This window comes from Spermophilus citellus (assembly GCF_964194105.1).
Source record: "Spermophilus citellus genome assembly, chromosome: 3".
NCBI lineage: Eukaryota > Metazoa > Chordata > Mammalia > Rodentia > Sciuridae > Spermophilus > Spermophilus citellus.
The window spans coordinates 228,913,127-228,940,924 of NC_138184.1; the positions used below are offsets into that span (position 1 = coordinate 228,913,127).

At 46.4% G+C, this 27,798-nt stretch overlaps 1 protein-coding gene across 3 annotated transcripts in view; it reads left to right on the forward strand.

Moving 5' to 3' along the window:
• The window catches only part of DPP6 (dipeptidyl peptidase like 6), a gene marked incomplete at its 5' end in the record, with an annotated part of 757,264 nt that overhangs the window by 503,622 nt on the left and 225,844 nt on the right, over positions 1–27,798 (forward strand). For all 3 annotated transcript variants that reach the window (XM_081284194.1, XM_081284192.1, XM_081284193.1), the window contains one exon: positions 14,336–14,430. In XM_081284194.1, coding sequence (XP_081140320.1) covers positions 14,336–14,430 — 95 coding nt within the window. The remainder of the gene's footprint in view (positions 1–14,335; positions 14,431–27,798) is intronic.

Here is a 27,798-nt window from a genome sequence, read left to right on the forward strand (position 1 = left end):
CAGTCCCACCAGCAATGTATGGGTGTGCCTTCTCCCCAATTCTCACCAACCTGTATGGTTAGTTGTATTCTTGATAATTACCATTCTGACTGGAGTGAGTTGGAAGCTCAGCATGGTTTTTGTTTTGTTCTAGAATTCAGTGTAGTTTTAATTTGCATTTTTCTAACAGCTAGAGAGGTTGAACATTTTTTCATATATTTGTTGGTTGTTGGTATTTCTTCTGTGAAGTGTCTGTTTAGTCCTTTGCTCATTTTTTGATTGGGTTATTTGGGTTTTTTGGTGTTAAGCTTTTTAGTTCTTTGTATATCCTGGATATCAATACCCTGAGAGGCAGGTGGCAAAGATTTTCAACCATTCTGTGGGCTCTCTCTTCACGCTCTTGATTTTTCTCCTTTGCTGTGAAGAAGCATTTTAGTTTGATGCCATCCCGTAAATTGAATTTTGATTTTACTTTTTGAGTCTTGTTCAGGAGGCCAGCTAGAGAGTTGGGCCTATATTTTCTTCTAGTAGGTTCAGGTTTCTGGTCTAATATTCAGGTCTTTGGTCCACTTTGAGATGAGTTTTGTGCAGGGTGAGAGATAGGGGTTAGATTTGTTCTTGTACATATGGATGTCTAGTTTTCCCAGCACCTTGTGGAAGAGGCTGTCTTTTCGATGGTGTATTTTCTTGGCACTTTTGTCAATTTTGAGCAACTATATTTATGTGGGATTGTCTCTGTGTTTTCTATTGGTCTTCATATCTGTTATCTGTCTTCATATCTGTTTTGGCACCAGTACCATGCTGTTTTTGTTACTGTAGCTCTGTAGTATAGTTTAAGGTCTGGTATTGTGATGCCTCCTGCTTCTCTTTTCTTGCTAAGGATTTCTTTGGCTATCAAGGACCTCTTATTTTTCCATATGAATTTAGTGACTACTTTCTCTATTTCTATGGAGAATTGCCACCTGCCTCTCAGGGTATTGATATCCAGGATATACAAAGAACTCAAAAAGCTTAACAAAAAAAAACAAAATTGGAATTTTGATGGGAATTGCATTGAATCTGTACAGCACTTTGGTGGAGTCAACCAAGAATACATTTCTATAACAGTGATTCTGCCTATCCAAGAACATGGGAGGTTTTTCCACTTTCTTTTTTTTTTTAAGAATTTTTTAATATTTATTTTTTAGTTTTCGGCAGACACATCTTTGTTTGTATGTGGTGCTGAGGATCGAACCCGGGCCGCACGCATGCCAGGCGAGTGCGCCACCGCTTGAGCCTCATCCCCAACCCGGTTTTTCCACTTTCTAAGGTCTTCAATTCCTAATTTTAGTATTCTATAGTGTTAGTATTCTATAGTTTTCATTGTAAAGGTCTTTTACCTCTTTTGTTGGATTGATTCCCAAGGTTTTATTGTTTTTCTTTGAGGCTATTGTGAAATTGTGAATGCAATGATTTTTCTAATTTCTTTTTCAGCAGATTAATCATCGGAGTGTAATAATGCAATTGTTTATGGGTGTTGATTTTGTATTTTGCTACTTTGATGAATTAATGTATTCTGGAAGTTTTCTGATGGAGTTTTTTGGGTCTTCTAAATATAAGATCGTGTCATTGACAAACAGTGATGTTTTGAGCTCTAATGTTTCTATTCATAACACTTTAATTTCCTTCTCTTGCCTAAATGATCTGACTAGGATTTCAAGGGCTTTGTTGAACAGGAGGGATAAATGTGGCAGTCCTGTTCTGTTCTTGTTTTTAGAGGGAACGTTTTCAGTTTTTCTCCATTCAGAATGATGTTGGCCTTAGGATTATCATAAATAGCCTTTAAAATGTTGAGGTATGTTCCATCTATCCCTAATTTGTCTAGAGTTTTAAATTGTTCTATGAGGTAGAAGATGATGCAAGGAGTGAAATCAGAGAGAAAATTCAAGAAGTAAAAGATCTCTTCAATAAGGAGATAAGGATTCTGAAAAGGAACCAATCAGAGATACTCAAAATGAGGAATCAATAAACCAAGTTAAAAATTCAATGGAAAGCATCACTAATAGTCAAAACACTTGGATGATAGATTTTCAGATCTTGAAAACAAAGTATATAATCTTAAAAATAAAGGTGACCATAGAGAAAAGATGTTAAGAGACCAGGAACCATGAGCAGAATATTCAAGAAATATGGGATAACATTAAAAGGCCAAATTAAGGTTCATTGGGATAGTTAAAGGCTCTGAAATACAAACTAAAAACTGCATAATCTTTCCAATGAAATAATATCAGAAAATTTTCCAAACCTTAGAGATGAAATGGAAATTCAAATACAGGAGGCATGAAGGACTCCAAATATACAAAATTATAACAGATCTACACCTAGGCACAGTATTATGAAAATCCTAACACAGAGAATGAGGAGAGAATTTTAAAGGATGCTAGAGAAAAATGACTGACCACATTTAAAGGGAAATGAATCTGGATCTCAACTGATTTCTCAACCCAGACCCTAAAACCAGGAGGTCTTGGAAAATATATACCAAGCTCTGAAAGAAAATTTATGCCAACCAAGAATACAATACCCAGAAAAATTAAGCTTCAAGATTGAAGGTAAAATGAAAACCTTCATGATAATCAAAAGTTTAAAGAATTCACAGCTAGAAATCCTACACTACAAAACATACTCAGTAAAATATTTCATGAAGAATAAATGAGAAATAAAAATGAAAACCAGCAGAGGGAGGAATTACACTAGACGAATATTCAATCAAAGGAGAAACTAATTCAAATTAAGATTCAGAAATAACTCAGACTGACAGGTAATAAAAATCATATCTCAATAATAACATTGAATGTAAATGGTCTAAACTCTTCAATCAAAAGACACAGACTGGCAGATTGGATTAAAAAACAAGATCCAACAATATGCTGTCTCCAAGAGACTCACCTCATAGGCAAAGACTTCCACAGACTGAAGATGAAAGGATGGGAAAAACATCATTCACGTGGATCTCAAAAACAAGCAGGGTTACTATTCTCGTATCAGATACATTTAATTTTAGTGTTAATGGAACATGGTGCTGGAGGCCACGTGTTATCAATGGCCCCCACTGCCGTCTAGGATGTCAGTGTGGTTTGACTAAACACACTTGCATTTGGCTCTGCTTCCTGAAATAAGCATGATTCCTGATGTCAGCACTCTTGTCATTGCTGACTCCTGCTCTGACTCACCACACAGAGCTTACTGCACAGGAATCAAAGGAAAAGCCAGTCCTGGTCAGTGTACCTCACTGCAAGTTCACACCCCTGGCTCCTGGTTTTGTAGGGGAAGGATTCATAATCTAAGTTTGTGTCCCAGTGGTTATTGTAGAAACTGGGATTAAAAACAGAACCACTAGTTGTTCGAAACCAAAATAAACTTAAACACCAGTTTCGGCAAAAAACAAGTAAAAGAGAATGAAAGAGCAAGCCACGTTGCTTCATTTCCATTAGAGCTGCATGATTTTCTTTTAAATAAAGAAAACTATTGAACTTTAAAATCCATTTTAAGTTTTTACTATAGAAAATTTAAACTTACTGCAAAGTAGAAAGAAGTGTAAATAAACTCCTAAGTGTCCGTGCCCAGACGTCAGCAGGTATTTCCTAACTGCCAGTCTAGTTTGTCTGCATTTGGCCATTTCTCCTCCACCACGTTTAGGAGCAGACCCCAGACAAGGTGTCATTTCAGTCTTGCAGGTTCCCAGACACACCTGGGGAGCCCACCAGGCACACCTGGGGAGCCCACCAGGCACACCTGGGGAGCCCACCAGGCACACCTGGGGAGTCTACCAGGCACACCTGGGGAGCCCACCCGACACACCTGGGGAGCCCACCTGACACACCTGGGGAGCCCACCAGGCACACCTGGGGAGCCCACCAGACACACCTGGGGAGTCCACCAGGCACACCTGGGGAGCCCACGAGACACACCTGGGGAGCCCACCCGGCACACCTGGGGAGTCTACCAGGCACACCTGGGGAGCCCACCCGACACACCTGGGGAGCCCACCCGGCACACCTGGGGAGCCCACCAGGCACACCTGGGGAGCCCACAAGACACACCTGGGGAGCCCACCCGGCACACCTGGACAGCCCACCTGACACACCTGGGGAGCCCACCAGACACACCTGGGGAGCCCACCTGACACACCTGGGGAGCCCACCAGGCACACCTGGGGAGCCCACCAGACACACCTGGGGAGCCCACCTGGCTCACCTGGGGAGTCCACCAGACACACCTGGGGAGCCCACCAGGCACTCCTGGGGAGCCCACCAGGCACACCTGGGGAGCCCACCAGGCACACCTGGGGAGCCCACCAGGCACACCTGGGGAGCCCACCTGGCTCACCTGGGGAGTCCACCAGACACACCTGGGAGTCCACCAGGCACACCTGGGGAGCCCAACAGACACACCTGGGGAGCCCACCTGGCACACCTGGGGAGCCCACCAGGCACACCTGGGGAGCCCAACAGACACACCTGGGGAGCCCACCTGGCACACCTGGGGAGCCCACCAGGCACACCTGGGGAGCCCAACAGACACACCTGGGGAGCCCACCTGGCACACCTGGGGAGCCCACCAGGCACACCTGGGGAGCCCACCAGGCACACCTGGGGAGTCAGGACTGCCTTCCTGTTGATAGAAAAGTGTGGCCACGGCACCACCCTGAAGAACCACAGGGAGCCACAGTTTCTTGACAGCGTTGTCCCACGGTCCATCAGTGACCTGTGGCCAAGCAGCACCGTCATTGGTGGAAGCATCTGCCATTGTCCTGGCCATTCTCGGTCTCCTGTTGTATACGGTGGCCGTGGTTGAGGTTCCTCTGCCGTGCATCTCCCACTGTCCTAGCTGGGTCTAGCATCAGGTCCACTTCCGCTGTCATTTGCTCCCTTGTTGGGGGGCACTTCTTCCTGCTGGTGTGGCTGCTGTCCCATGCTGCTTGTCCCATTCTGTGTCACTCGCAGCCACCAATGACCATGTCTTATTCCACCAGGACATCACGCTCATTCCATCTGTGTCTGTCAGGCAATATCTAGGGTCCACCTACAGATGAGACTTCGGCCTGTCTATTGGTCATTCAGTGATACCTGTTGCTAGGAAAGAGGGAAAAGCTTCCTGACTTCCCTTTTTCCCACTAGTTTTTAAGTTACACGTGGACCTACAAGCATCTCCGTGGTGATCTGCTGAATGGCCTGTTGATTTTGTGAGTATCACCTTAAGCTCATGGTTCAGGGCTGACAACTTCGGCCCGTTGTGATGGCTGTTCTCATGGATGCTCCTGGACCTGTCCTGGGCGGTGGGAGCCTCCCCCAGGCTGGCTCCTGGATGCTGTCGCTGGGGCTCTAACAGGCTCTGGTAGCTTCCTTGGTTGCGTAGATTTCCTATCACAGATCTGGAATCAGCCATTTACAGAAGGAATCCTGCTTCATGGGTGCAGATGATATTGCAAGACTGCAGTGTGGGTGCTAGGGATTACAGACCATGTTTTATGACCATTATATCGATCTTGACTCTCTTAGGATATCTGTATGCCATACACGACTTATTATCAGAACATAGGTAAATGCAACTAAATTATAGCTGGAAAAGAAGATACAACAGGCAATCAAACATTGTTTCTTTTAACAATTATTTAAAATTAAGAAATTCATAAAAGTATCACATTTGCTCCATTCACTGTGTACATCATTAAGAATTAAGATCTATTCCTCTGCACGGTTCTTTGTGGTGTTCACCTATGCAGCATGTGCGCGTCACACCTGGGAATGAGAACTGACGTGGCCGCTTGTTAAGTAACTCGTGGTGCCAAGAGCAGCCATGGCACTGTACATTTCCTCGGTCCTAGGGGTGGCCTCCAGAAGGTGTTTGGAAGAAGGCAGTCTGCCAAGCAAAGGGGCAGTGGACAGCCAGCTGACCTGTGATGCTCGGAGTCAGTCACTGGGATCTTATTTGGGGAAGAGTCAGAAAAATTATTTGTTCTGATTGATACAGGTTTTATATCATAGTTTGAGGGAACAGATTAGAATGGGAAGTAATGGCGTCCCCTGTGCTGGCCTCTAGGGCCACTGACTTCTGCTGTGTAGTGCTTTCAGCTCCGACAAGCTACCCCCGTGCACAGAGCAGTGAGGCCAGCGCACGATTAAAATGCAGACCACTGCATGTGTGGCCGGTGGCGCCTCAGCTTCCCCTGGGAAAGCGTCCCTAGGACCTCGGGCTCTGCGTCCTGACCCCACCCTGCACCCTTCCCTTTCTGCCCCCATCCCATGGCGCTGCAGCGGTGCCCGCCCTGTGGAGTGTCTCACTGCTCTGCAGTGATGGGGAAGAGACGGTGGGCAGCGTCCCATGACATCCACTAAGGTATAATCTGAATGACCACCATCCTCCCAGCCCACTCACTCCACCGGGAGCCCCCCCGCCAGGTGTTGCTCCTGTGAGTGGTTCTGCCTGTGGGCTCCCGCAGGGCAGAGACCCGGTAAAGCAGACTCCCATTGCATTCACTTTCTCAGCTCATCCTACATGTACTCATCACCTGGTCTCACACTGTCACTACACTAGTGTCCCCAAGGACAGCAGCAGGGCGCTCCTCCCCTCGGAGCCACTCTCGGGTGCAGAGAGGCAGAACAGGCAGAGCGCTAGCCTGCGGGAGTGAGCATGAGCAGAATGTGCGGTGCAGAGGGGAGGCGGAGGGGTCACCTTGCCCTGGAGGTGACCTTTCCCCGAGCCCAGAAGCTCTCGTCTGCAGGAGAAAAGGGCTTTGCAGGCAGCACCGGCAGCCCAGGGACAGGGGCAGGAAGTGCCTGGCCGTGTTCAGGATGCAAAATAAGGATGGCAGAGTCGGAATACCAAGAGGCACCCGGGCTAGAATACGAAGGAGGTGACTGACAGGCCACGGAAACTGGCCAAGTAGTCTCTGCCAAAGGGAGAAGAAAACGTGTTCTGAAAGAGTACAGTCTGTCTGCACAGAAAGGAGATAAAGGACAGCGGCCCATGGAGGCTGGCGGGCTGTCTGGGGTGACGTGCTGGCGAGCAGAACAGGGCAGGAGCACTGTAATGAAGGGGGTGGGACTCGAGAGGCCCCCAGGAGGGGTGGGCAGGTTTGGGAAGGGCAGAGAGGGGCCCCATCCCTGCCTCCTGCACCTCCCCCTGACCTGCATGGAAGAGAATCCGGGCATTTAAACGAAGATGAAGGATCTGAATCAAGTGAAGCTACTACCCTCGCAAAGAAAATCACCTGCTCTAGCAAGGGCAGCAGAGGCCAGGAGGGGTAATGACGAAACCCAGAGGTCCCCACCCCCAGGAGATCACCCAAGGTCACCTGACATACAACGAACCAAGAAAATGAAACACTAATCACATCTGACCCGAAATGAGTCTGATTGTTGAGCTGACAGGGATTTTATTTTATTTTATTTTATTTTTTATTTATTGGATGTTCACAACATTACAAAGCTCTTGACAAATCATATTTCATACATTAGAATCAAGTGGGTTATGAACTCCCATTTTTACCCCAAATACAGATTGCAGAATCACATCGGTTACACATCACATTTTTACATACTGCCATATTAGTGACTGTTGTATCCTGAACGCGCCCGATCTAGTCTGACAGGGATTTTAAACAGCTGTTAGACCGTCCTCAGTGAGTTAACATAAACATGGGGAATGGAAGCTTGGGAATGGAACTTGGCAGAGAAATGGGAAATCTCAGCAGAAAAATAGATTCAATAAAGAAACCAAATGGGACTTTCCAAACATAGAAATAAAAATTAAAATACTTGACGGATTCGATGTTGGAAGGCTGTGACAAAGGACATCGAGTGACCTGGATGACAGCTCAGTAGATGCCACCCAAGGTAAACAGAGAGAGAATAGTGAACTAAACAGAGCATCAGAGACCTGGGAGAGGACATCAGACTCAACACTTGAGTAATCAGAATACCAGGGGAGAGGACAGGGTCAAGGGACAGACAGAAGACAGTTGTCAAATCAATGGCTGGAAATGTGCTAAAACACAGACGTTTTCAGATACAAGATGCTCAGTGAACAGCAAATAGACCCACAGAAAGCCCAATCTGAAGGACTCCCTACTCCATTGTTGAAAACCAAGAGCAACCAGTAAACCTCGAAAGCAGCAAAATACAAATGGAATAAGATCCCTGGAAATAACAGTTCCATTAATGCCAACTTCTCCTTAGAAACTGTGGTGGCCAGAAGAGAATGGAACAAAATTTCAAAAATGCTAAAGGAAACAAAAGAAAACTCTGTCAGTCTGGAAGTCAGTATTCAGAGAATCCTTCAGGAACAGAGGTTAAATGAAGACACTTCCAGATGAGACAGAGATAAACCAGGGCATTGCTGGAGGGTCCAGACCACAGAACTTCTAAGAGAACCTTCTCAAGAGGCCGATTCCCAAAGCAAAAGCAAAGCTTTTCTTTCTCCTTTTTGACTTTCACCTTAATCCCTTTATAAACCATGTTCTGTTACAAACAAAAATGATAATGATAACTGTCCTGCAGAACATGCAGGGGGTGCTGGCACAGTCTAGATAGCAGCTACGACAGCGGGCGGGGGACTTGACTGCTGGACAGATGTTCATATTTCATGAGAAGGGGAAAGGTCAGAGGTATAGAGGATGGTCCCTAGACGCTAATGCCGTGGCGCCAGGTACGCGGGGAGATGGCTCAGCTCCACCCACCCGTTACCTTCAGGAGTTACCCAAGACGCTCACTGTCTCTCCCCATGTCATGGACCTCCCCTGTGTGTGTTTCCCTAGCAGTTTACAGTTTCAGGGTTTAAACTTGAGTCTTTAACCCATTGTGAGTTGGGTTTTATATGGTGTGAGGTAAGGATCCGGTTCCATTCTTCACATCTGATATCCAACATCACTTGTTAAGAGACTGTCCTATCCCTACTGTGTGTCCTTGGCCCCTTTGTGGGAAAGTAGTTGACCTTAAGTGTGTAGGTGCGTTTCTGGGACTTCTTTCCTGGGCCCTGTTCACATGTCCACTTTATACTGATATCATGGTGTTTTGATTATACTCAATCAACATGTTATGAAATGAAGAAGTGTGATTGCTTTTTGCCCAAGATTATTTTGGCTATTTTGGGTCCTTTGGTTTCACACAAATTTAAAGTTTTTGTTTTTTTTTTCTATTTCTGTGATAAATGCCATGGAATTTTGATATAGAGATGACCTAAAACCTGAAGATCACTTTAGGTAACGTAGACTGAGTGACCACAGAATGCAGCAGATCAGAATTTGTGAGATGGAGATAATGTCATCCATAAGGGAAATTGTTAGCTCCAATAGTTTTACTTAAAAGGATGGAAAATACACAAAAGACCTAGGCCTCCACCTTAACAAGGTAGAAAAAGAAGAGAGTTTAAAGCCAAAGCAAAGAGAAGGGATGAATAGAGAAGAACATGATTCCCTGAAGTAGAATACAGAAAAAATACAAGTGGTCCCCAAATTTGTTCTTTGAAATGGTCAACAAAATTGCTACACATCTGTCCAGTTTGATTGAAAAAGAAGACACAAACTACCAACTCAGGAAAGAAAGTAGGGACACGCTGCAGACCCTGCTCACATAAGCCCAACCTGTTATCCTACCATAAAGATGACAGAACAGTAGTCAGAACAGAGCTTACAACGTGGAGTGTGAAGACTCCCCAGAACGGGGCACAGAGCAGAAGCAGGGCCTCCCGACCTCTGCCCTTCTCCTCTAAAGCAGGCCCCGGAAGGACTCTGACTTCCTGTGAACCAGGTGGTGAGGCCCATCCGCAGATGGCTTCCCCACCCAGAGGAAAGGAAAGGGAACACTTGTGTCCAGAGTCACAAGGACAGAGAGGACTCCGAACAAGGCCTCGCTGTGCTCCCTGGGTGTGACCTGTGCGTCCCACCCCATTTGTCCAGTCACACACGCACCCTGGTGCACTGTGCATGAAACCTGGGTGTAAAGACGCGCAGTGTGTGAGCCGGCCTTTCCCGCTGTGACTGAAACTCCTGACGGGAACGACCCAGGGAAGGGAAGTTGATTTTGATTCCTGGGTCAGAGGTTCAGTCCTTGGTCAGCCAAGTCCATCGCTCTGGGCCCAAGAGGAGGCAGTACAGAGGGAAGCTGCTCAGGACATGGTGGTTGGGGAGCAGAGGGACAGGGGACAGGGCCACAGGGAGGAAGCACCCACTCTTCCCTCCACACCCAGCTGCCTGCGGTTACCACACCATCCACCAGACTTGGACATACCGATGGGGTGGTCTCACGGTCGAAACCGCTCCCCTCCAAAGGTTCCCGCTGTTGACCAGTGATGAGTCCTTGCTTCCCCGAATGCTGAAGTATGACACCAGAGGAGCACGCCGAGCAAGTGTAGAGTGGAAAGTAGAAGCTTTATTAAAGGACAGCAGAAAGCCTTCTCCCCGGAGGAAGAAGGGGACCCAAAGGGGGAGTCCGTGGAAGGGGGAGGTCTTCCCTCTTTTATAGCTAAGGTCTTCTCTTAGTCTTCCCACACTCCTGTCTTTGGTTTCCCTTTATCTTGCAGTGACAGAATGCAGGTGGGAAGGCCCAACAGGTGGGAGATAGGTGGGCTGGAGGAGTCATCTGGGCAGGAAGGGCCTGGGGCGGCTTCTGATTAGCACCTCCCTGTTTGCTGGGAGCTGCTTCATTAACAGTTCCTTAGGACAGCTCCGGGCCTTGGGGACATTAACATTTCAATTTCCCCAGGTGCTGCTCTGCTTTCCTGGACTCCATTCTCGATAATGGTCTCCACCTTATTTATCTTACTGGATATTAGACCGGATTTACCTAGCTACACTGACTACCTATCTGTGAACCTGGCTTCACAAACAAGCCTCGGCTGACACAGGGCCTCGGGGACACCTTATATCTAAACCACAGCACAGTTTCCCTGTTTCTTCGGGACTTCATTTCTGAAGGAAGGGTGTCAGTGTCAAACTGTGTCAATGAAACTCACGTTAAACAAGTGCCTGTGCTTTCCCTGTTGATCTGGCCTTTGTCATGGGTGCTCCAGGGCCAGCTTAGCTGTGGGTAGGAAAGAAAACGTCTCTCCCTTAGCTGCTAAAACGTTACGACCTGTAGAGACAGACCAGTTCCTGGACGGCCTCATGTGATCAAAATAGACTTGAGAATAAATGTGAGACTCAAATAGCTCTGTGCCAACTGAAGCACTTTAGTGTTAATTAAAAACCTCTCCACAAAGGAAACTGCAGGTTCGGTTGGCATCACTAATAAATTCTATCAAATATTTAAGGTGGAAATATGCAAATCCAACATACATTCTTTCCAAAAATAGAGTAGGATAGAGCACTTCCCAACTCAGTTTATGAAGCCAGTGATATTCCAAGTTCAAACCAGACCAAAAAGAAAAGAAAAAGAAAATACTAAGGAAAAAAGAACTAAGAACTAAGACTGACTCACCTCATGATGGTGGATGCAGAATACAGTGGATCGGGACCAACACTGCGCTACGCTGCATGGTCCAGCCTTATCCTGGGACACGAGGCCGGCCTAGCACCTGAAAACCCAGGGTCTTCAGCTCACCATACTAATGGAAGTCCACGTGATGTCTTCAGTTGCTGCAGAAAAATCATTTAAAAATAGTCAGCAACCTTCCATGATAAAACCCAATAATGTAACAATGAACAGGAACATGCTCAACCTATTAAGTTCACCTGGGAAGCACTCACAGCTGGTGTCAAGCTCAGGGGTGACTTACTGGGTGACTTATTTACCCAGCACAGGAGTGAATCAGAGGCCCCCTCTGACCCTCTCCTTATCAGTTCTGCACCAATGGCCTGAGGTTTGTGGTCACATTGCTTTTTACTGAGAGAATATTGACCTTCTCAAAGTGTCTTGGGACAAATAGTTACATGCATAAACAGGTGGCATTAGATCCCAGGCTCTCACCACATATGCAAGTCGTTTCCCAATGAGCCAAGTCCTGGTTTTTGAAAGGAATAATCAAAATTGTTTCAGAAAAAAATTCAGAGGAATATCTTTATGATCTTGAAACAGGAAAGGATTTGGTTTCTTAAATAGAATAAACCAAACACTAACAATAAAAGATCATAAAATTTTGGTATATATTAAAATTTTCTACTGATCCAAATATTTCATAAAGAAAATGAAAACTCCAGCTAAGAAAAGACATTTTCAACACATAAAAGTAATAAAAGTGTCATTTATAATGTATAAAAAATCCATAAAAATCAATAAGATAAAAACAGTTCAACAGAAAAAAAATAGACAAAATAAACCAAGAATTTCCAAACTAAGAAATAAAAATAGCAAAGAAATATCTGAAAAGACTCAAAGTCATTCACAATAAGACCATTTTGCACCTACTGTATTGACACAAAGTAAGAAAGCGTTAGAGCTTTCTTAATTTGGAGAGGACATGAAGCACAGGAGCGCTTCACACTGTCCATGCTAGTTCAATTGCCTCAGCCACTCTGGAAAGTGACTTATAAGGCCAGATGTTCACACTCCCTACCACCTGCCACTTCCCCCCAGGGGCATACGTCTAGATAGCCCTGGAAAAGACACCCATTTGTACAAAATATGTGAAGAAAAATGTTCATGGCAGAAGCATTAGTCATAATAATAGAACCAGCAGTGATGGACGTCCATTGTAATACAGGAACTCCAACACCGTGCACTGCGAAAACCTAGAGTGCACCCGGCAGAAACAAATGGAGATTAACGAGGACTGCTTTCAGCAAATACCGCATTACTAAGCTCAAATGCAAGTGAAACGGGCTGGCTGTGGCTCTGAGGCAGAGCACTTGCCCAGCACGCGTGCGGCCCTGGGTTCCACCCCCAGCACTAAAAGAAATTAAAACCCAAAGACAAGGAGAACCAAGCAGCTTGCCATGTAGGGACAGGCAAGTGTGTGAAGAGGGTCAGGGAACGATGTGCTTCAGAAGCGCAGAGGGAGAAGAGGCCACCGAATCTTGTTCTGCTCCTTAGTGGTGCCTGGTTCCTCTTTGTAACAGTTGTTTCATGCACTTCCACGATCACCAATCTGTGGTTAGTGCCAGGAGGGTGGTGACAGCAGAGAGCCTGGGACTTCTCGAGGACTTGGTGGGAGGACCTCTTCATTGAAGGCAGGTTTGAGTTTCAGAAATTCAGCTTGATAGCGCTGGATAAAGTGCTATGCAGATGGAGTAGCAGCCTTTTTAAAAATCTTTCTCTTCTTTCTTTCCTCTTTTATTTTTTTGCAACTTTCCTGTGGAACTAATCAACTGACTCTTATGGGCCTTCCAAATCAGAAATCAACAAGTTGTGGTGTAAGGGTAGCTTCACTGAAATGACTGAACCGTCTCTGTAGACAAGAGCATCTCAGTGCATTTTCTCAAGGGGAAAGAGAGCAGGAATCATTAGATTTGTACCTGAAAGTACTACCAGAAAAATCAGTGGGAACAATTCCACCCGAGCATCTGCTGAACCACCTGTGACTTACATAAAGCTCCGGTGGAGCAGTCTAGAACCAGGATGTTGCACATACTCCTTTGTGAGCGGATTTTACTTTTCCTAATAGCTGTTCTCTTGGGTTAACCCAGTCTGCCCGGCCTTTCTCCTTAGCAGCTCTCAGTGTGAAAGGCCTCTGCCTTCAGCCTACCCACAGCTCCCCTCTCTGCTCAGGAAGATGTCTTTCCTTCCACCCAGACTTGCCCTGCCTCTCTACCCAGTCCACTGTCAGAACTCTACTTTCCCATGCACCACAGGTATTTGGACACACATCCACACGCACACTATTTACTATGTGTTTATTAGTTTTCTAAGGGAATAACTGATATCTTGGTTAATTATATGCAAATACTGGAGCCACTGACAGGATAATGTTAGGTTCCAGGTGTTCATGGTAGCAGAACTGTCAGAACCTCCCCGAATGGCAGGAATAGGCTGTGGTCAGGGTGAGAGCCAGTCCTGCAGAGCACGGGTGCATAGGCAGGTTCAATGCAGGTCTCAGCTACAGTAGATGAATCCCTCCACTTCTGCTTCTACCCTGTGAACATGAATTTTCCATCTACTCAATGTCCACTGTGCAATTCTTGCCCAAGAACATTCTAGCACCTTCCACAGACTGTGTGCACGTAGTGCTGGTGCCTTTCTCCTGGAGGGCAGGAAGGGCTCAGAGAGAAGGATTGTAGAGACTATGCTAGCAGAGAGGGACCCACTCTCTGAACTTGAAGGGCCTGTGGATAAAAAGCTGCATATCATCCAGAACCATATCGTTCATTTCATGTAAGTATCCATCAGAAGCCGAGGCAAGTTGGTTGATAGTTCATGTCTCTCTCTTATTTTCTTCCCTGTAGATAAAGAATTCATCTACAGAGAACGGGAAGGCTCCGTGATACTGCGGAACGTCGAAACAAATGACTCTACAGTGTTAATAGAAGGCAAAAAAATTGTAAGTACTCTCTCTAATGACCAGGATAATTCCAGAGTTTTTTCCTGCTGCAAGTCAATAAAGCAGAAAATGACTTTAGGTTTCCAGTTTTAGTATAGCCAAGGAGAAGCAATAAACTTGTAATACTACAGGCTGAGCAACTAAAGATAATGTGAAATTGAGACGACATTAATTTAATAAGATGAAAGCTGTTTCCTCCAGCGTCCGGGACTCTCTCTGCAGGTGTTGAAGCAAGCACTGCATATCAAATATAATTGGGAGATAAAGCCCTGAGGCTTTTACACATTTACAGAACAATGCAATAATGCCTACAGAGTATTTCCAGAGAACCCTCATTTAAAGAGAGAGACGTGTCCTCGTGCACAGGGAACATTAACTGAAGCCCTGTGACTGTACCTGATGATGTTAAGTGATATCCGTATCTTAAAACAAGTGCCAAGTCAACCAGGGTACCCCTGCCTTAGGGTCTGGGAGAGCTTTTCCCCCCAGGATTTCAAATGTCATTAGATTTGGGGTTCATGTGTAAAAACATTAGGACCATTAACTGAAGTTATGTACTAAAGCAGATCAATTTAAAGAAAATCAACTTTTTTTGGCTGTTTACGATATACTCATGCTCAGTATCAGAAGAAGTAAATCTGCTTTGGGGGGTTGACCATTTTCTTGTCTGAGACAATGAGGAATTCACAGGAAGAGACCAAGGCTAAATCTATGTAAGCAGTAAACTGATACAGACCGGGATTCTGAGTCAGAATGATCATAAAGTGGCTCTGCTATGAATAAGACACCTAGAGACCTGGGGGGTCTCCCATCTGGGACTGGAAGACACCACAGGAAGAATCATCCAGGTGTTATGGTGAGAGTCCCAGCCCCTGAGGAGGCCTGCTTCCCCTCCATCCCCTCCCACAGGACATTGAACTTGCTCTCCACATACATTTACTTCACTTCTTTTTGCTCCTAAAGATGCATTTACCGAGGTTTGTACTAAACAGTCCTGCCTTGTGAGAAGCTCACGTGAGGGAGACCTCTCAGGGCCGGATGATGGTGCCATCCCACACGAGAGCTTCGTTGAACTAAATCCTATTCTGCAAACTAAGACCCGGAAAGAGTTAATGTACCTGTGTGTTTTGTTATTAGTTTTAGTTGTCAATGTAACTTTATTCTATCAGTAGGTGGTGCAGAGAATGGAGCCCAGGGCCTCACACATACTAGGCAAGCGCTCCACCACTGAGCCATACCCCAGCCCTGGACCTATGTTTTTGAACTAAAAGTCATCTTTGGTAGAATTAGTTCCTTGAGAAAATCCCATTCAACCCCCTTGAAAACACTAAGGGGACAGGCCTGCTTTCCCATGTTGCTCTGCCTGTGTGGAGGGTGAGCACCCTTGAGTGTCAGAGTGCCCTGAGATCCTGGGCAAGGGCTGGCTCAGTGGAGTATACAGCTGCACCTAGTGAGGAGACACGGGAGTCCAGACTGCCCTCTCTTCCTGAAATCAACAGCTGGTGACAGATCGTGTATTTTGACTGAAACCACCGTAGGTGAAGAAGGTTCTCATCTTCCACATGAGCTGGCTTATTCTATATAATAAGTCTTTTGCCTTAAAATGTCACCTGTGCACTTAAGAAACATTTCTTAGGCACTGGGTGTCTGTAGCCTGATTGGTTCCTGACTCTTCTCTCAAAGCTACATTTAAATGCTCTGGAAACAGACTTCAAAAAGGAATGCCGTCAGGGCCCACAGCACGGGTCCGAGCGGGAGCTTCTCTGATTTCCATTGAGCCGATTGGTCATTTAAATGTCTTGTGCTTTAATTGTCCATCTCCAAGTTAAAGCTGATAATCTCCAACAGCCTAGATCGGGGTCCTCTGTGAGACCGCGGAGGAACCTCCGCATGCCCTACGTTTTCACAAGCAGGTATTGAGAGTGAGGCAGGCCTTCTGCAGGGTCCAGCACTCGCAGAGCCCTCTGCAGCTGGCAGATGACAGTGACTCAGAGGACAGGGAGCACAGAACAGTAACTGCTCTGATGACGACCGGCTGGCCTCTTGCTGTTCTGGTCCCAGAAACCGAGCTTGTGTAAGAGCTAAGGTGACCTGAGCCCCCAAGACCAACCGGGATGTTCACTGTGGTTTATAGAACAGCCTGTAGCAAGTGGCAAAGTGGCAAGGACTTTGGACGTTCTGGGGTCCACGGGCTTCTGAAATCTTCCCTGTGGCCTTGCTGATCTCATTCTCCTCCTCCGCTGATACAAACAGATGGTTCCCACGGTCGATGACTTCATGTCCCCAAGTTCTTTTGTCCCCAGCCCCTTCTAACTCCTTGACCAGGCAGCTGGGTGGGAGGGATGCAGGGAAGCCCAGCAGAGAGCTGGGGACACCCCAGGACGGTGCAGCAGGGGCCCATGCCCAGCGCTGTGCTGACATGGGTGACCCCTGCCTTCCCTGACCCATGCTTCCGACTGAACCTCTTAACCCGGCTGTCCTCTCCCGCGTCTCAAGGGTGGAAGCATGAAATAGTCGCACACTCTGAATGGCGAGGCCTGTGCAGGCACCTGTAGCACTCTGCAATTACAACGCACCACTCAAGCTTTCCTGGAATGCTTCTGCTTTTCATATTGTTTTCTGGAAGCGGACCCTGTCCCCTCCTTACGATTTCCCAGCATCCTGGGGCAAGTTCAGACTTTCCCTCTGAAGCCGATACTTGAGTCTGTTGAAATGAACTGGCAGAGCAGCAAGTGGGAAAGCAGGTGGGTTTATTAACACGCACGTGGGGGGCCACACACAGTCTCACAGCCAGGGAGGCCAGATGGCTGAGGCTTAAACGCCTTCTCACAGGGAGAGAGAAGCCAGGACTGCAGCGGGGAATAGATGATTTTTAGGGAAACTGGATGAGCCCAGAGAAGAGACAGTGCTGGGGACCAAGTCCCTCTGGGCTCTGGGTAGATGTTATCAGGTTTCTAGGAGCATCCACGTGAGAAAGGATTGGAGGCGCCATCAGCACCAGGTGGTGACCTTCGGCTCTGCTCCACCTCCCGGCTAGAACTGACCTCTGCTCAGGGGCAGCAGAACTTCGGGCAGTTGTGTAAGGTGAGGACACGCCCGTGCTGCCTCCAGGGGTGCTGTAAGACTGATGTGAGGTGTGTGCGCGTGCTGGAAGGCCACCCAGGCCACGGGAGGGTTCAGACGGCTGCCCTGGACCGGACAACCTGGGCGGGCTCAGGACTCCGGCAGCGTGGGTGCTGCGGCTCTACGCAAGACCAGAGGAGGGCCAGGGCAACAGGCACACACCAAGGGCACTGCCAGCACGGGCAGCCCGCAGGTCCAGGCCGCGGTAGCAGGGTAACAGCCCTTCCTGTGGGCTGGGTGAGGCGGCTCTCCAGAGGGAGGGGGCTTGTCAGAGCTGGGACTGATGGCAAGAGGCGGATCTCAACATCCAAATCCAAACAATCAAACCCAACCCAGCTTCCCCTTGAACCCACATTTGATGTCCCAGGAATTCCTGGACATCGTGTTTCATCTTACTTACAAAGTAATTGAAGTGTCCAACTTAAAGTGATCTTATTTTCATGCCTGCTGTAGACTCTCTTGTCAACAAATCAGCAATTATAAGCAGGTCTTTGTTATGTTATATGACTTTTTGTATTTTTTTGTTGGTTCTGATGAGTTATCCATGACAGTTGAATGCATTTGACACATCTTACCTGAATGGAGTATAACTTCTCATTCTTCTGGTTGTACATGATGTAGAATCCCACAGGTCATGTACTTATATATGTACGTAGGGTAATGGTGTCTGATGCATTCTACTATCCTTCCTACCCCATACCCCTCCCCTCACTTCACTCCCCTCTTCCCTTGCACCCCTCCTCCTATTGTGAATTAACATCTGCCTATCAGAGAAAACATTCGGCCTTTGGTATTTGGGGAACTGGCTTATTTTGCTTAGCACAATATTCTTCAGTTCCATCCACTTACTGGCAAATGCCCTCATTTCATTCTTCTGTAAGACTGAGTAATATTCCATTGTGTATATGCACCACGTTTTCTTTTTTTAAATTTTTTAAACGTTTATTTTATTTGTTCATTTTTTTTTTGTGGTGCAGGGTATCGAACCCAGCGCCTCATGCGTGCTAGGCGAGCGCTCTACTGCTGAGTCACAGCCCCAGCCCCCGACATTTTCTTTATCCATTCATCCATTCCATGAAGGGAACGTAGGTTGGTTCCATAATTTATTGTGAATTGAGCTGCTGTAAACAGAGATGTGGCTGCATCACTATAATTTGCTGGTCTTAAGCCCTTTGAGTATAAACCTAGGAGTGAGGTAGCTGGGTCAAAGGGTGATTCCATTCCAACTTTTCTGAGGAATCTCCATACTGCTTTCCATAATGGTTGCACCAATTTGCAGTCCCACCAACAGTGTATGAGTGTGCCTTTTCCCCACATCCTCACCAACATTTATTGTTAGTGTATTCTTGATAATTGCCATTCTGAATAGAGTGAGATGAAATCTTAAAGAGTAGTTTTGATTTGTATTTCTCTAATTGCTAGAGATGGTAGACATTTTTTCATATATTTGTTGATTGATTGTATTTGTTCTTCTGTGAAGTGTCTGTTCAGTTCCTTTGCCGGTTCATTGATTGATTTATTTGGGTTGGTTTTTTGTTTCTTTGTTTGTTTGTTGTTAACTTTATTGAGTTCTTTATATAGATTAGTGCTCTATCTAAGGTGTGTGTGGTAAAGATTTTTTCCCATTCTGTAGACTCTCTCTTCATGTTCTTGATTGTTTCCTTTGCTGAGAAGAAGCTTTTTAATTTGAATCTATCTCATTAATCGATTCTTAATTTTACTTCTTACACTTTAGGAGTCTTATTATGGAAGTCAGGTCCTAAGCCGACATAATATAGATTTGGGCTTGCTTTTTCTTCTGTTAGCCACAGGGTCTCTGGTCTAATGCCTAAGCCCTTGATCCACCTTGAGTTGAGTTTTGTGCAGGGTGAGAAATACAGGTTTAAATTCATTATGCTACATATGGATTTCCAGTTTTCCCAGAACAATTTGTTGAAGAGGCTATCTTTTCTCATTGAATGTTTTTGGCACCTTTGTCTACTATGAGATAACTGTATATATGTGGGTTTATCTCTGTGTCCTCTATTCTACATTGGTCTACATGTCTACTTTGGTACCAATACCACGCTGTTTTTGTTACTATTGCTCTGTAGTATAGTTTAAGTTCTGGTATTGTGATGCCTCCTGCTTTACTCTTCTGCTAAGGATTGCTTTGGCTATTCTGGGTCTCTTATTTTACCAAATGATTTCATGATTGCTTTTTCTAGTTCTATGAAGAATGTTATTGGAATTTTAATAGGAATTGCATTAACTCTATATAATGGTTTTGGTAGGATGGCCATTTTAACAATATTAATTCTGCCTATCCAAGAACACGGAAGATCTTTCCATCTTCTAAGGTCTTCTTTAAATTCTTTCTTTAGTGTTCTGTAGTTTTCATTGTAGAAGACTTTCATCTCTTTTGTTAGATTGATTCCCAAATATTTTATTTTTTTTCAAGGCTATTATGAATGGGGTAGTTTTCCTAATTTTTCTTTTAGTGGATTCATCACTGTTATATACTTATGCATTTGATTTATGGGTATTGTTTTATATCCTGCTACTTTGCTGAATTAATTTATTAATTTTAGAAGTTTTCTGGTGGAACTCTTTGTATCTTCTAAATATAGAATCAAGTTGTCAGCAAATAGTCATAGTTTGAGTTCTTCTTTTCCTATTCATATCCCTTTAATTGCTTTCATCTAATTGCTCTGGCTGGAGTTTCCAGGACTGTGTTGATAGAGGTGGTCAAAGAGGGCGTCCCTTTCTTGTTCTAGTTTTTAGAGGTAATATTTTCAATTTTTCTCCGTTTACAATGATATTGACCTTGGATTTAGCACAGGTGTCTTTTACAATGTTCAGGTGTGTTCCTACTATTGCTAGTTTTCTAGCGTTTTGAACATGAAGGGGTGCTGTATTTTGTCAAATGCTTTTCTGCATCTATTGAGATGATCATGTGATTCTTGTTTCTAAGTCTGTTGATGTGGTGAACTATATTCATTGATTTCTGTATGTTGAACCACCCTTGCATGCCCTGGACAGTGATCATGGGGCACTGTTTTTTTTTTAATACATTCTCTTATGTAATTTGCCAGAATTTTATTGAGAATTTTTGCATCTGTGTATATAACATTTTCCCCTGAAAATTGAGCCATGTGTCTCATAGCCCAAACAGGGTCTTTGAACATTTGACCCATGGCCTCCGGATTCCTGAAGGCTCTCGTCCCTCTTGGTTGCTGATTTCTCCTTCTTTCCTTCTTCCCACCCTCTCCAGTAGGAGTGCCCTTAAACTGGGCTGAAGATATTTTGCTGAAGTTAATTAAGCGGATTTCATGGGGACACTAGTTCTTATAGAACTTAACACTCTCCAATTCTTCTGAAACGTCATGGAGCAGAACTTCTCAGGAGGATGAAGTGTTCAGCCTTTGCCTGACACTTAGGTATTTGAGTCTGGAATGGTGTTTGGAGACCCTTAGAAAAGGAAACCACACACACTGTGGCTTGAGCCCCACCTTCCATGCTGTTGGTCCACCAGGAATGTTCCCGAACAAATCTCCGTCTGGATTGCGGTGCTCAGACTTCTTGTGCTCGATTCACTGGTAATTCCAGTGGCAACAAGAAGTGGAGAGGTGGATCCTGTGGTTCGCTGGATCATTTAAATCGTGCTGGGTGTGTGGAAGGCAGCGTGGCGGTTCGTTTCAGGGGCAGTAGAAATGTTGATGCATTTCAAGTCACTCCAGGGAAAATTTCACAAGTAAATAATCTAAAAGGCACCGTGTTGCAGCATTGTGTGTGACAGTAAAAATGCCTGAGACTAGGCAAACAAGACAAGTAAACAAAAAAACAGATAAAATATGCGGCAGCCATTGAAATAGAGGCTAGGAAGAATATTTGTGATTTTATACTGAATAAGGAGAATATAGCACAGAGCTCAGGTGACAAGTGTGAACATCATCAGTGTGTACAGAAAGGCTGGAAGTGAACCCGGAGCCTCCCCTGGGCACGCTGGGCAGAGAAAGTCTGTGTGTTATTTCCTAATGTGCTCATTTCCATAATTGCTGGTCCAGTGCCATTCATTCAGCAATTAATCAGGTTCGTAAAATTGAGCCTCATGTTTCAGAGAGATGAGCTTCTTCCAGGGATGACTGTGCGTCAGCTATGAGATGGTCGTGGAAACTGCGTTTTGTGTCTTAACGACTAATTTAGTTGTGTTCATCACTTATTTTAACCACAGAATTAACATTTAAAAAGTGTTTGTTTCTCTGGTTTATATCTGCCTTTGACTTCATATAATCATTAGACACAGAATTTGAATGTTTATCTCAGTCTCTGAAAGCTAATTAGCCTGACTCCTTCCAGAGAGCGACAGGGTTGGGCCACTGTTACCAGGAGACCTGGGAGTGGGCCGCCTCTCCAGGGGGCTCAGGGTAGAGCAGGCAGGAGCCTGAGGTCGCCTGCCCCTTTCCCTGTTTTCTCTCCACCCAGTGACTGCAGTGCTTATTCCACCTCCTTGATTCCATTAATTCTACCCCTTCTGCTTCCTTTAATGGCCACCAAGTGCTCCGTGCTGCTGCTCTCTACCCTGTGAGGTGGCGCTGGCAGAAGGAAGCCCCGGTTCTGTGTGGAGCCTGGTGCAGAGGCACAGGAAGCTCTGCCTGGCGTCACCCCTGGTGGGGACAGGCAGCCTGCTGCATTTCAGCTCCTAAGGTCCTGAGTTCCCCGCAGGGACATGCCGGGATCAGGCAGGTTAGCCAGCCCACAGCAGCAGGGGCCACCCCCTGCCCCAGGCTGGACTGCACTGGGCACAGAAATGAAACAGGAAGGGGACGTGGCCCCATGGTCTGCAGCTGGGAGGGCCAAGCCTGCAGCCCAGGCTGCCTCGGAACGCTCTGATGGCCCCTGGCACGTGAAGACCAGCCCTGCCGCAGACGTGCTGTGCAAAGCCGCAGAGTGACCGACTGTGAATCTGTGGCTGTTTCTGAGTCTCCGAGGACCCCTTTCTTTCCCCCTTTTTCTTTCTTTTCCTCTTTTTCTCTTTCTCTCATTTTCTAATTCTCTTGCTAAAAGAACAGAAAACACGAGTATTACATGTAGTTATGCTAATTATCATCTCAGGCTGTCCTTTTAATTTTGGAAGGTGTGCAGACTGCTTTCTATGTCGTCTTTAGGAGATCTGAAAGACACAGGTCCTCTTCTTGGCCCCAGCAACAGTCCTCGTCAGCCACAGTGATGAGCTGTCGGTCCCCTGACCAGCTGCGCACTGAGGGAAGCCTCCTCCAAGCCAGGCTCTGGGTGGGTGGAGCCTGATTGAGACAGAACACAGTTTCTGCCGCTGGGCACCTTTCAGCCTGGGTGTGGGAGGAGTAAGCGCTGTGGCCATCTTTCTGCGTTAGAGTACACTGTGCCCCAAGATGGACCTGCGTGGGAAGGAAGAGGGCTGCTGACCCCCTGCACAGGCTCACGGTGCAGTGGCTCAGCCGTCCTTGAACTTGAGGGATGAGTAGCACATGGCCTTGGGGCAGAGTGTGCGGCTGGAAGGTTCATATCTCGGGCAGGGAGGTAGGGGGGTGTGGAGGTTGGTGGCTCCAAGGCCCAGGACCAGGGCGGGATTCATCTTCAGGGACCTTAGTGGCTGCTAGAGTTTACTGCAAAGCAAAAGGAAGGGACAACAGCTTTGAGCAGGACAGTTCAGTGGGTTTTAGGTAATGAAGGGGATGAGAGAAGGGGAGGTTGACAGTCCAGAAGTCCCCCGGGGCTGCTCAGGGGAGAGAAGGGCCCTGAGTTAAGACCGTGGTTTGAGGGGACCCAGGGCACGTGGAGCTCTTGGCCCTTCAGGAAGGGAGATGGCGCAGTGCTGGGGTCACCTGGGGGCTGAGCCTGTGTTCATGAGGGGTAGTGGCAGATTGTGCAGGCAGCCTGCAACAGCTGTTCTGGGTGCTCTCAATGGAGCAGCATGTCCTAAACCCGGCGCACGGTGCTCACTCCATGGAAGTCCTTGGAATCCCGTGAGCCATGATGCCTGTCATTCTTATTTGACAGATCAGAAAACAAGAGGTAAAAAGAGTTTGTTTCTAAGTCACACAATTGGCAGCCAAAGCCTGATCACTGAGCTCAGTCTCTTCCAAGCCACCGCGGCCCCTGTCCACAGAGGACTCCAGCACCCCCAGAGGGTGCCCGGAACCTCCACCTCTCCAAGCCCTCTGTTTAGTGTCGATTCCATCTTTCCTAAGCTCACCAAGGCCAGCATTTAGGCAGCCTCAAGTGCAGTAGTAAAACCAGCATGAATTTCACTGTCCTTTATCACAATTTCATGGATAGAAATTCATTCTTAACAAAGATTCTGCTAAATCCAGCACTGGATTTTTTTCTTTCCTTGCTAAGTCAAGAACTGTCACCTTTTCCCTTCAAGTAAGCCCCTTACAGCTCTGTTTGCCATCTCTACATGGCCGGCACCAGTGCTCTTTGCTTTGGGGCCCTTATTAGTAAAAGAAGGGTCCCCTGAAGACGAGCGCTGCAATGCCAACACAGTCTGACCGCTGAGGCAGCTAAGCGAGCCTTGGGCAGGCGGCATACACACCGTGGACACGCTGGACAGGGGCGGGCGATCCACCGCTCGGCGGGTGGAGCAGGAAGTGAGAGATCACACAGTACACAGTTTGAAACATGAATGATTTTTTAAATTTTCCGTTCAGCATTTTCAGTCCGTGGTTGAATGGGTAACTGCAAGTGTCGGAAGTGAAACCGTGGACCGGGGGCTACCAGATATCACCTCTCGATGGCACAAAGGGCCCCTCTGTTATCATTGGACTGCAAGTTGAACTGGGAGAATGCTACAGCTTCCTGTCCCTCGTCCCTGCCTGCGGGTCCCCCACTGCTGTCTCAGGATCACTCCTGGAGCCACCCGCTCACTGCCCTCAGGCTCAAGATGCAAACTGTGGAGTCAGGTTAGCCTCATGCAGAGACGGCAGCTGCGGTTGAGTCCCAAGGAATCCTGCTGTCAGGTTGGCGAGAGCTTGGCGGAAACACCTGGACGCTTCCCAGAGCCACAGCAACCCACTTTCCCATATTCTACTTTAACAACCAGGAAGCAGTACTGGGGATGGCACCCAGGACTTCTAGATGGTATTTAGATGAATAAGGGGCCAGAGGCAGGGTGTGGCCACCACCACTCAGAATCTCGCCAGCCCCCATTCCCTTCTTCCTATTGACCAAGGGCCAGGCTATGAATCGATGAGGTTTCCTCATGACAACGTACTTAAACATCAGGAAGTCAATCAACAAACACTGTTACAACCAACAAACAGCAGAACATCCATGTGATCTAATGGCTAGTGCTGAAGGGGCATTGGTGAAGCTTGTCAGCAACTTCCAGAAAGTTCCCTGGATGAGGACAGAATCAATAGCCACTTAAATATGATGTACTTTATTTACCAAGAACCAACCATCAGTGAAAACTATCCCAGTGGCAAAACCCAAAGCTGTTTCAGATGCAGCCAGCTATTGGGGGGGAACCTCACCCTCACCTCAAGATCTAAGATGTTTCTGCAAATAAGTGGAATAAGAGCTAGAAAAGAAAAGGAAAAAAAAAACACATCTTCTTTTCCTACAATTCCATCCCTGGAAAGTCTAAAAGACATTAGATTTTTAAAAAATACTTAGTAAATTTGTTAATGTGGCTGAATATAAGATACATACTAACAACAAGAACACCGTAAGAACTATAATAAACTATAAAATCTTGTTAAATATTTGAAAAAATGTAAAGATGCAGTATGGTCTTAGATATCAAGATAATAATGAAATGTTAACTCTCTTGAGGTTGATATCAAACATTAATATAATCCTCATCAGAAATCTGAAATCCTTTAGTGTCAAACATTTGACAAAATAATCTTAATTGTTATGTATAAGAATAGTCACCTGCGTGTAGCCAGGAGCAGGGTCGTCCGCTCTTTTACCTGGAATGAGGACATAATCGACGTCCCACTCAGCTCAGTAGCAATGACAGATTTCACTTCCAGGCTGTCACTGTGCCCAGGTGTTACGATCCCTCCTTGGAACTCTCACATCTGCCTTGGTAGGTACAGAGGCCCCAGGTCACCTCCACTGTACAGAGGCCCCAGGTCACCTCCTCCATACAGAGGCCCCAGGTCACCTCCACTGTACAGAGGCCCCAGGTCACCTCCTCCGTACAGAGGCCCCAGGTCACCTCCTCCGTACAGAGGCCCCAGAAGTCAGGGAGTCCTCAGAATCTCAGAGTAAGTGCTGTGAACTGGCCTTTCTGGACCCGTAGTCCAGGCTTCCCACTGTCAAACTCTGCGTAGAAACAGCCCGGAGTGGTAAAAGTCTGAAGAATCCCAAATAGGCTCCCCCATGATGGGCATTTGACATACAAAGAGCTTGGGGGAAATGGACACACGGCCGGACAGCCAGGCCACACCAGAGTTCAGCCACAAGGAGCTCAGGTACCAGTTCATAAAGACAAAAAATTAAATTCTAATTGTATTAAAGGATCAACTGCTTTGAAAAATCTGTCATTTGGTTTAGTGAAAAATAGAGAACTTTTTACTCAAAATGGGTACTCCAAAAGATAAAAGAGGCTGCTATATTTCACTTACCTTATAGAATTTTAAATACTAAAAAGGCAGATAATATATGCAAAAAATACAGGCAACAAATAAAAAGATAGTGTTAGTAATCTACGGAGAGTTCTTCCAAACCGACCAGAAAAATGAAAAGAAGAGGAAATAAACAAAAATATTCCTGGAGCGTCTCAGGAGACCCCGAAGCTGAGCCCTGGTCACCTGGGAAGTAGATCTTGGGTTCAGAGTCCTGAGTGTGTGGGGTGCTTGGTGGAAACATGGACCTTCAGTCTCAAGTGTCCCTAGCCGTTGGGGGCCTGGAGGCTGGGATGGCCAGGGTGTTGGCTGTAGGGCCTCGTGGATCCCACCAACTCAGGTGGCGTGGTCCCAGCCAGCACCACCAACAGGTGGCTTGGCTGTACTCAGAGAGTGGTGCTCCTGCGGGTTCCACTGGAGTCCCACCGTGGTCCACTGAGGTTCTACTCCTTGAGCTATTTAGATGGAGATGGAGGTGAAGCATCAGCTCCCACTCAGAGCCATCACTGTGGATATGAAAAGGATCTGAGGATATTTTGAAGAGCTTTATGTTAATAAGTTTGTCAATGATAAAGAAATAGAGAAATTCCTGAAAGACAGGCATGACCACGGCTCTCCAGTGGAGGACTTCTCACCGGGACAGCCCTAGGCTCATGCACGAGGAGAAGTGGCCCAAGCCGCTTTCCTGACCAGTCCCACCAACCACTAAGGAAGATCAGCCCAGCTCTCAGGCACGTAGAGAACACTGTGGTTTGAATGTGTCCTTTGGGTTCACCAGTAAGAAAAGGCCTACGGGTGGTGATTGGCATCAACTGAGGTCCTGAGAGATGGCCCCAGAGAAAACGAGTGACCTTATCAGACAAGGAGGACGTTCACCAGCCAGCACCCTTGCTCTGACTTGCCACATGGTGCCCTCTGCCACGTCACGGTGCAGCAAGAAGCCCACCAGACTCTGAGCAGATGCTGGTGCCATGTTCTTGGACTTCCCAGCCTCCAGAACTGTGAGGCCCACAAAATTATATTCTTTACAAATTATCCAGTCTCAGGTATTTTGTTACAGCAACAGAAAGGGGACTTAGATATAGGACAATTAGAGAAGAGGAGGAAATCCTTCCCGATCCATTTCTGAAGTCAGGAAGTCCTCTGAAAGGAAAACCCAACAAAGATATTACCAAAAAAGTACAACCACAGTTTTCCTTCATGCACACAGATGCAGAAATCCTCAAGGGAAGGCGAACAGGTTGAATCCAACCATAGATAAAAGGATGCTACATCACGGCTGGCTATATTCGCTCCAGGAGTGCAAGGTGCATTTAACACTGGAAGATCAAACAGTGTCATTTCTAATGCCTGCAGACTGAAAAGCAGAAAAGCCTGATCGTCTCAAAAATATTAGGAACTGTTTGAGAAAATCCAACACACGTTTATCATAAAAACTCAGAGCACACTGCAAGTGGAGAGGAGCATCTCCAGCCTGGCCAAAGCATCCAAGGGAAGGTCCACCTTAGGACCATGTGAACCAGTGAGCAGGCGCTCTCCCCAAGCCCAGGTGAGCACACGGCCTTCACACCCTCTCTATAGCACGATGGGGTGATCAGAGGCGAAAAGGAGAAAAGCATCCACAGAAATACAATTAAGTAGAAAATTC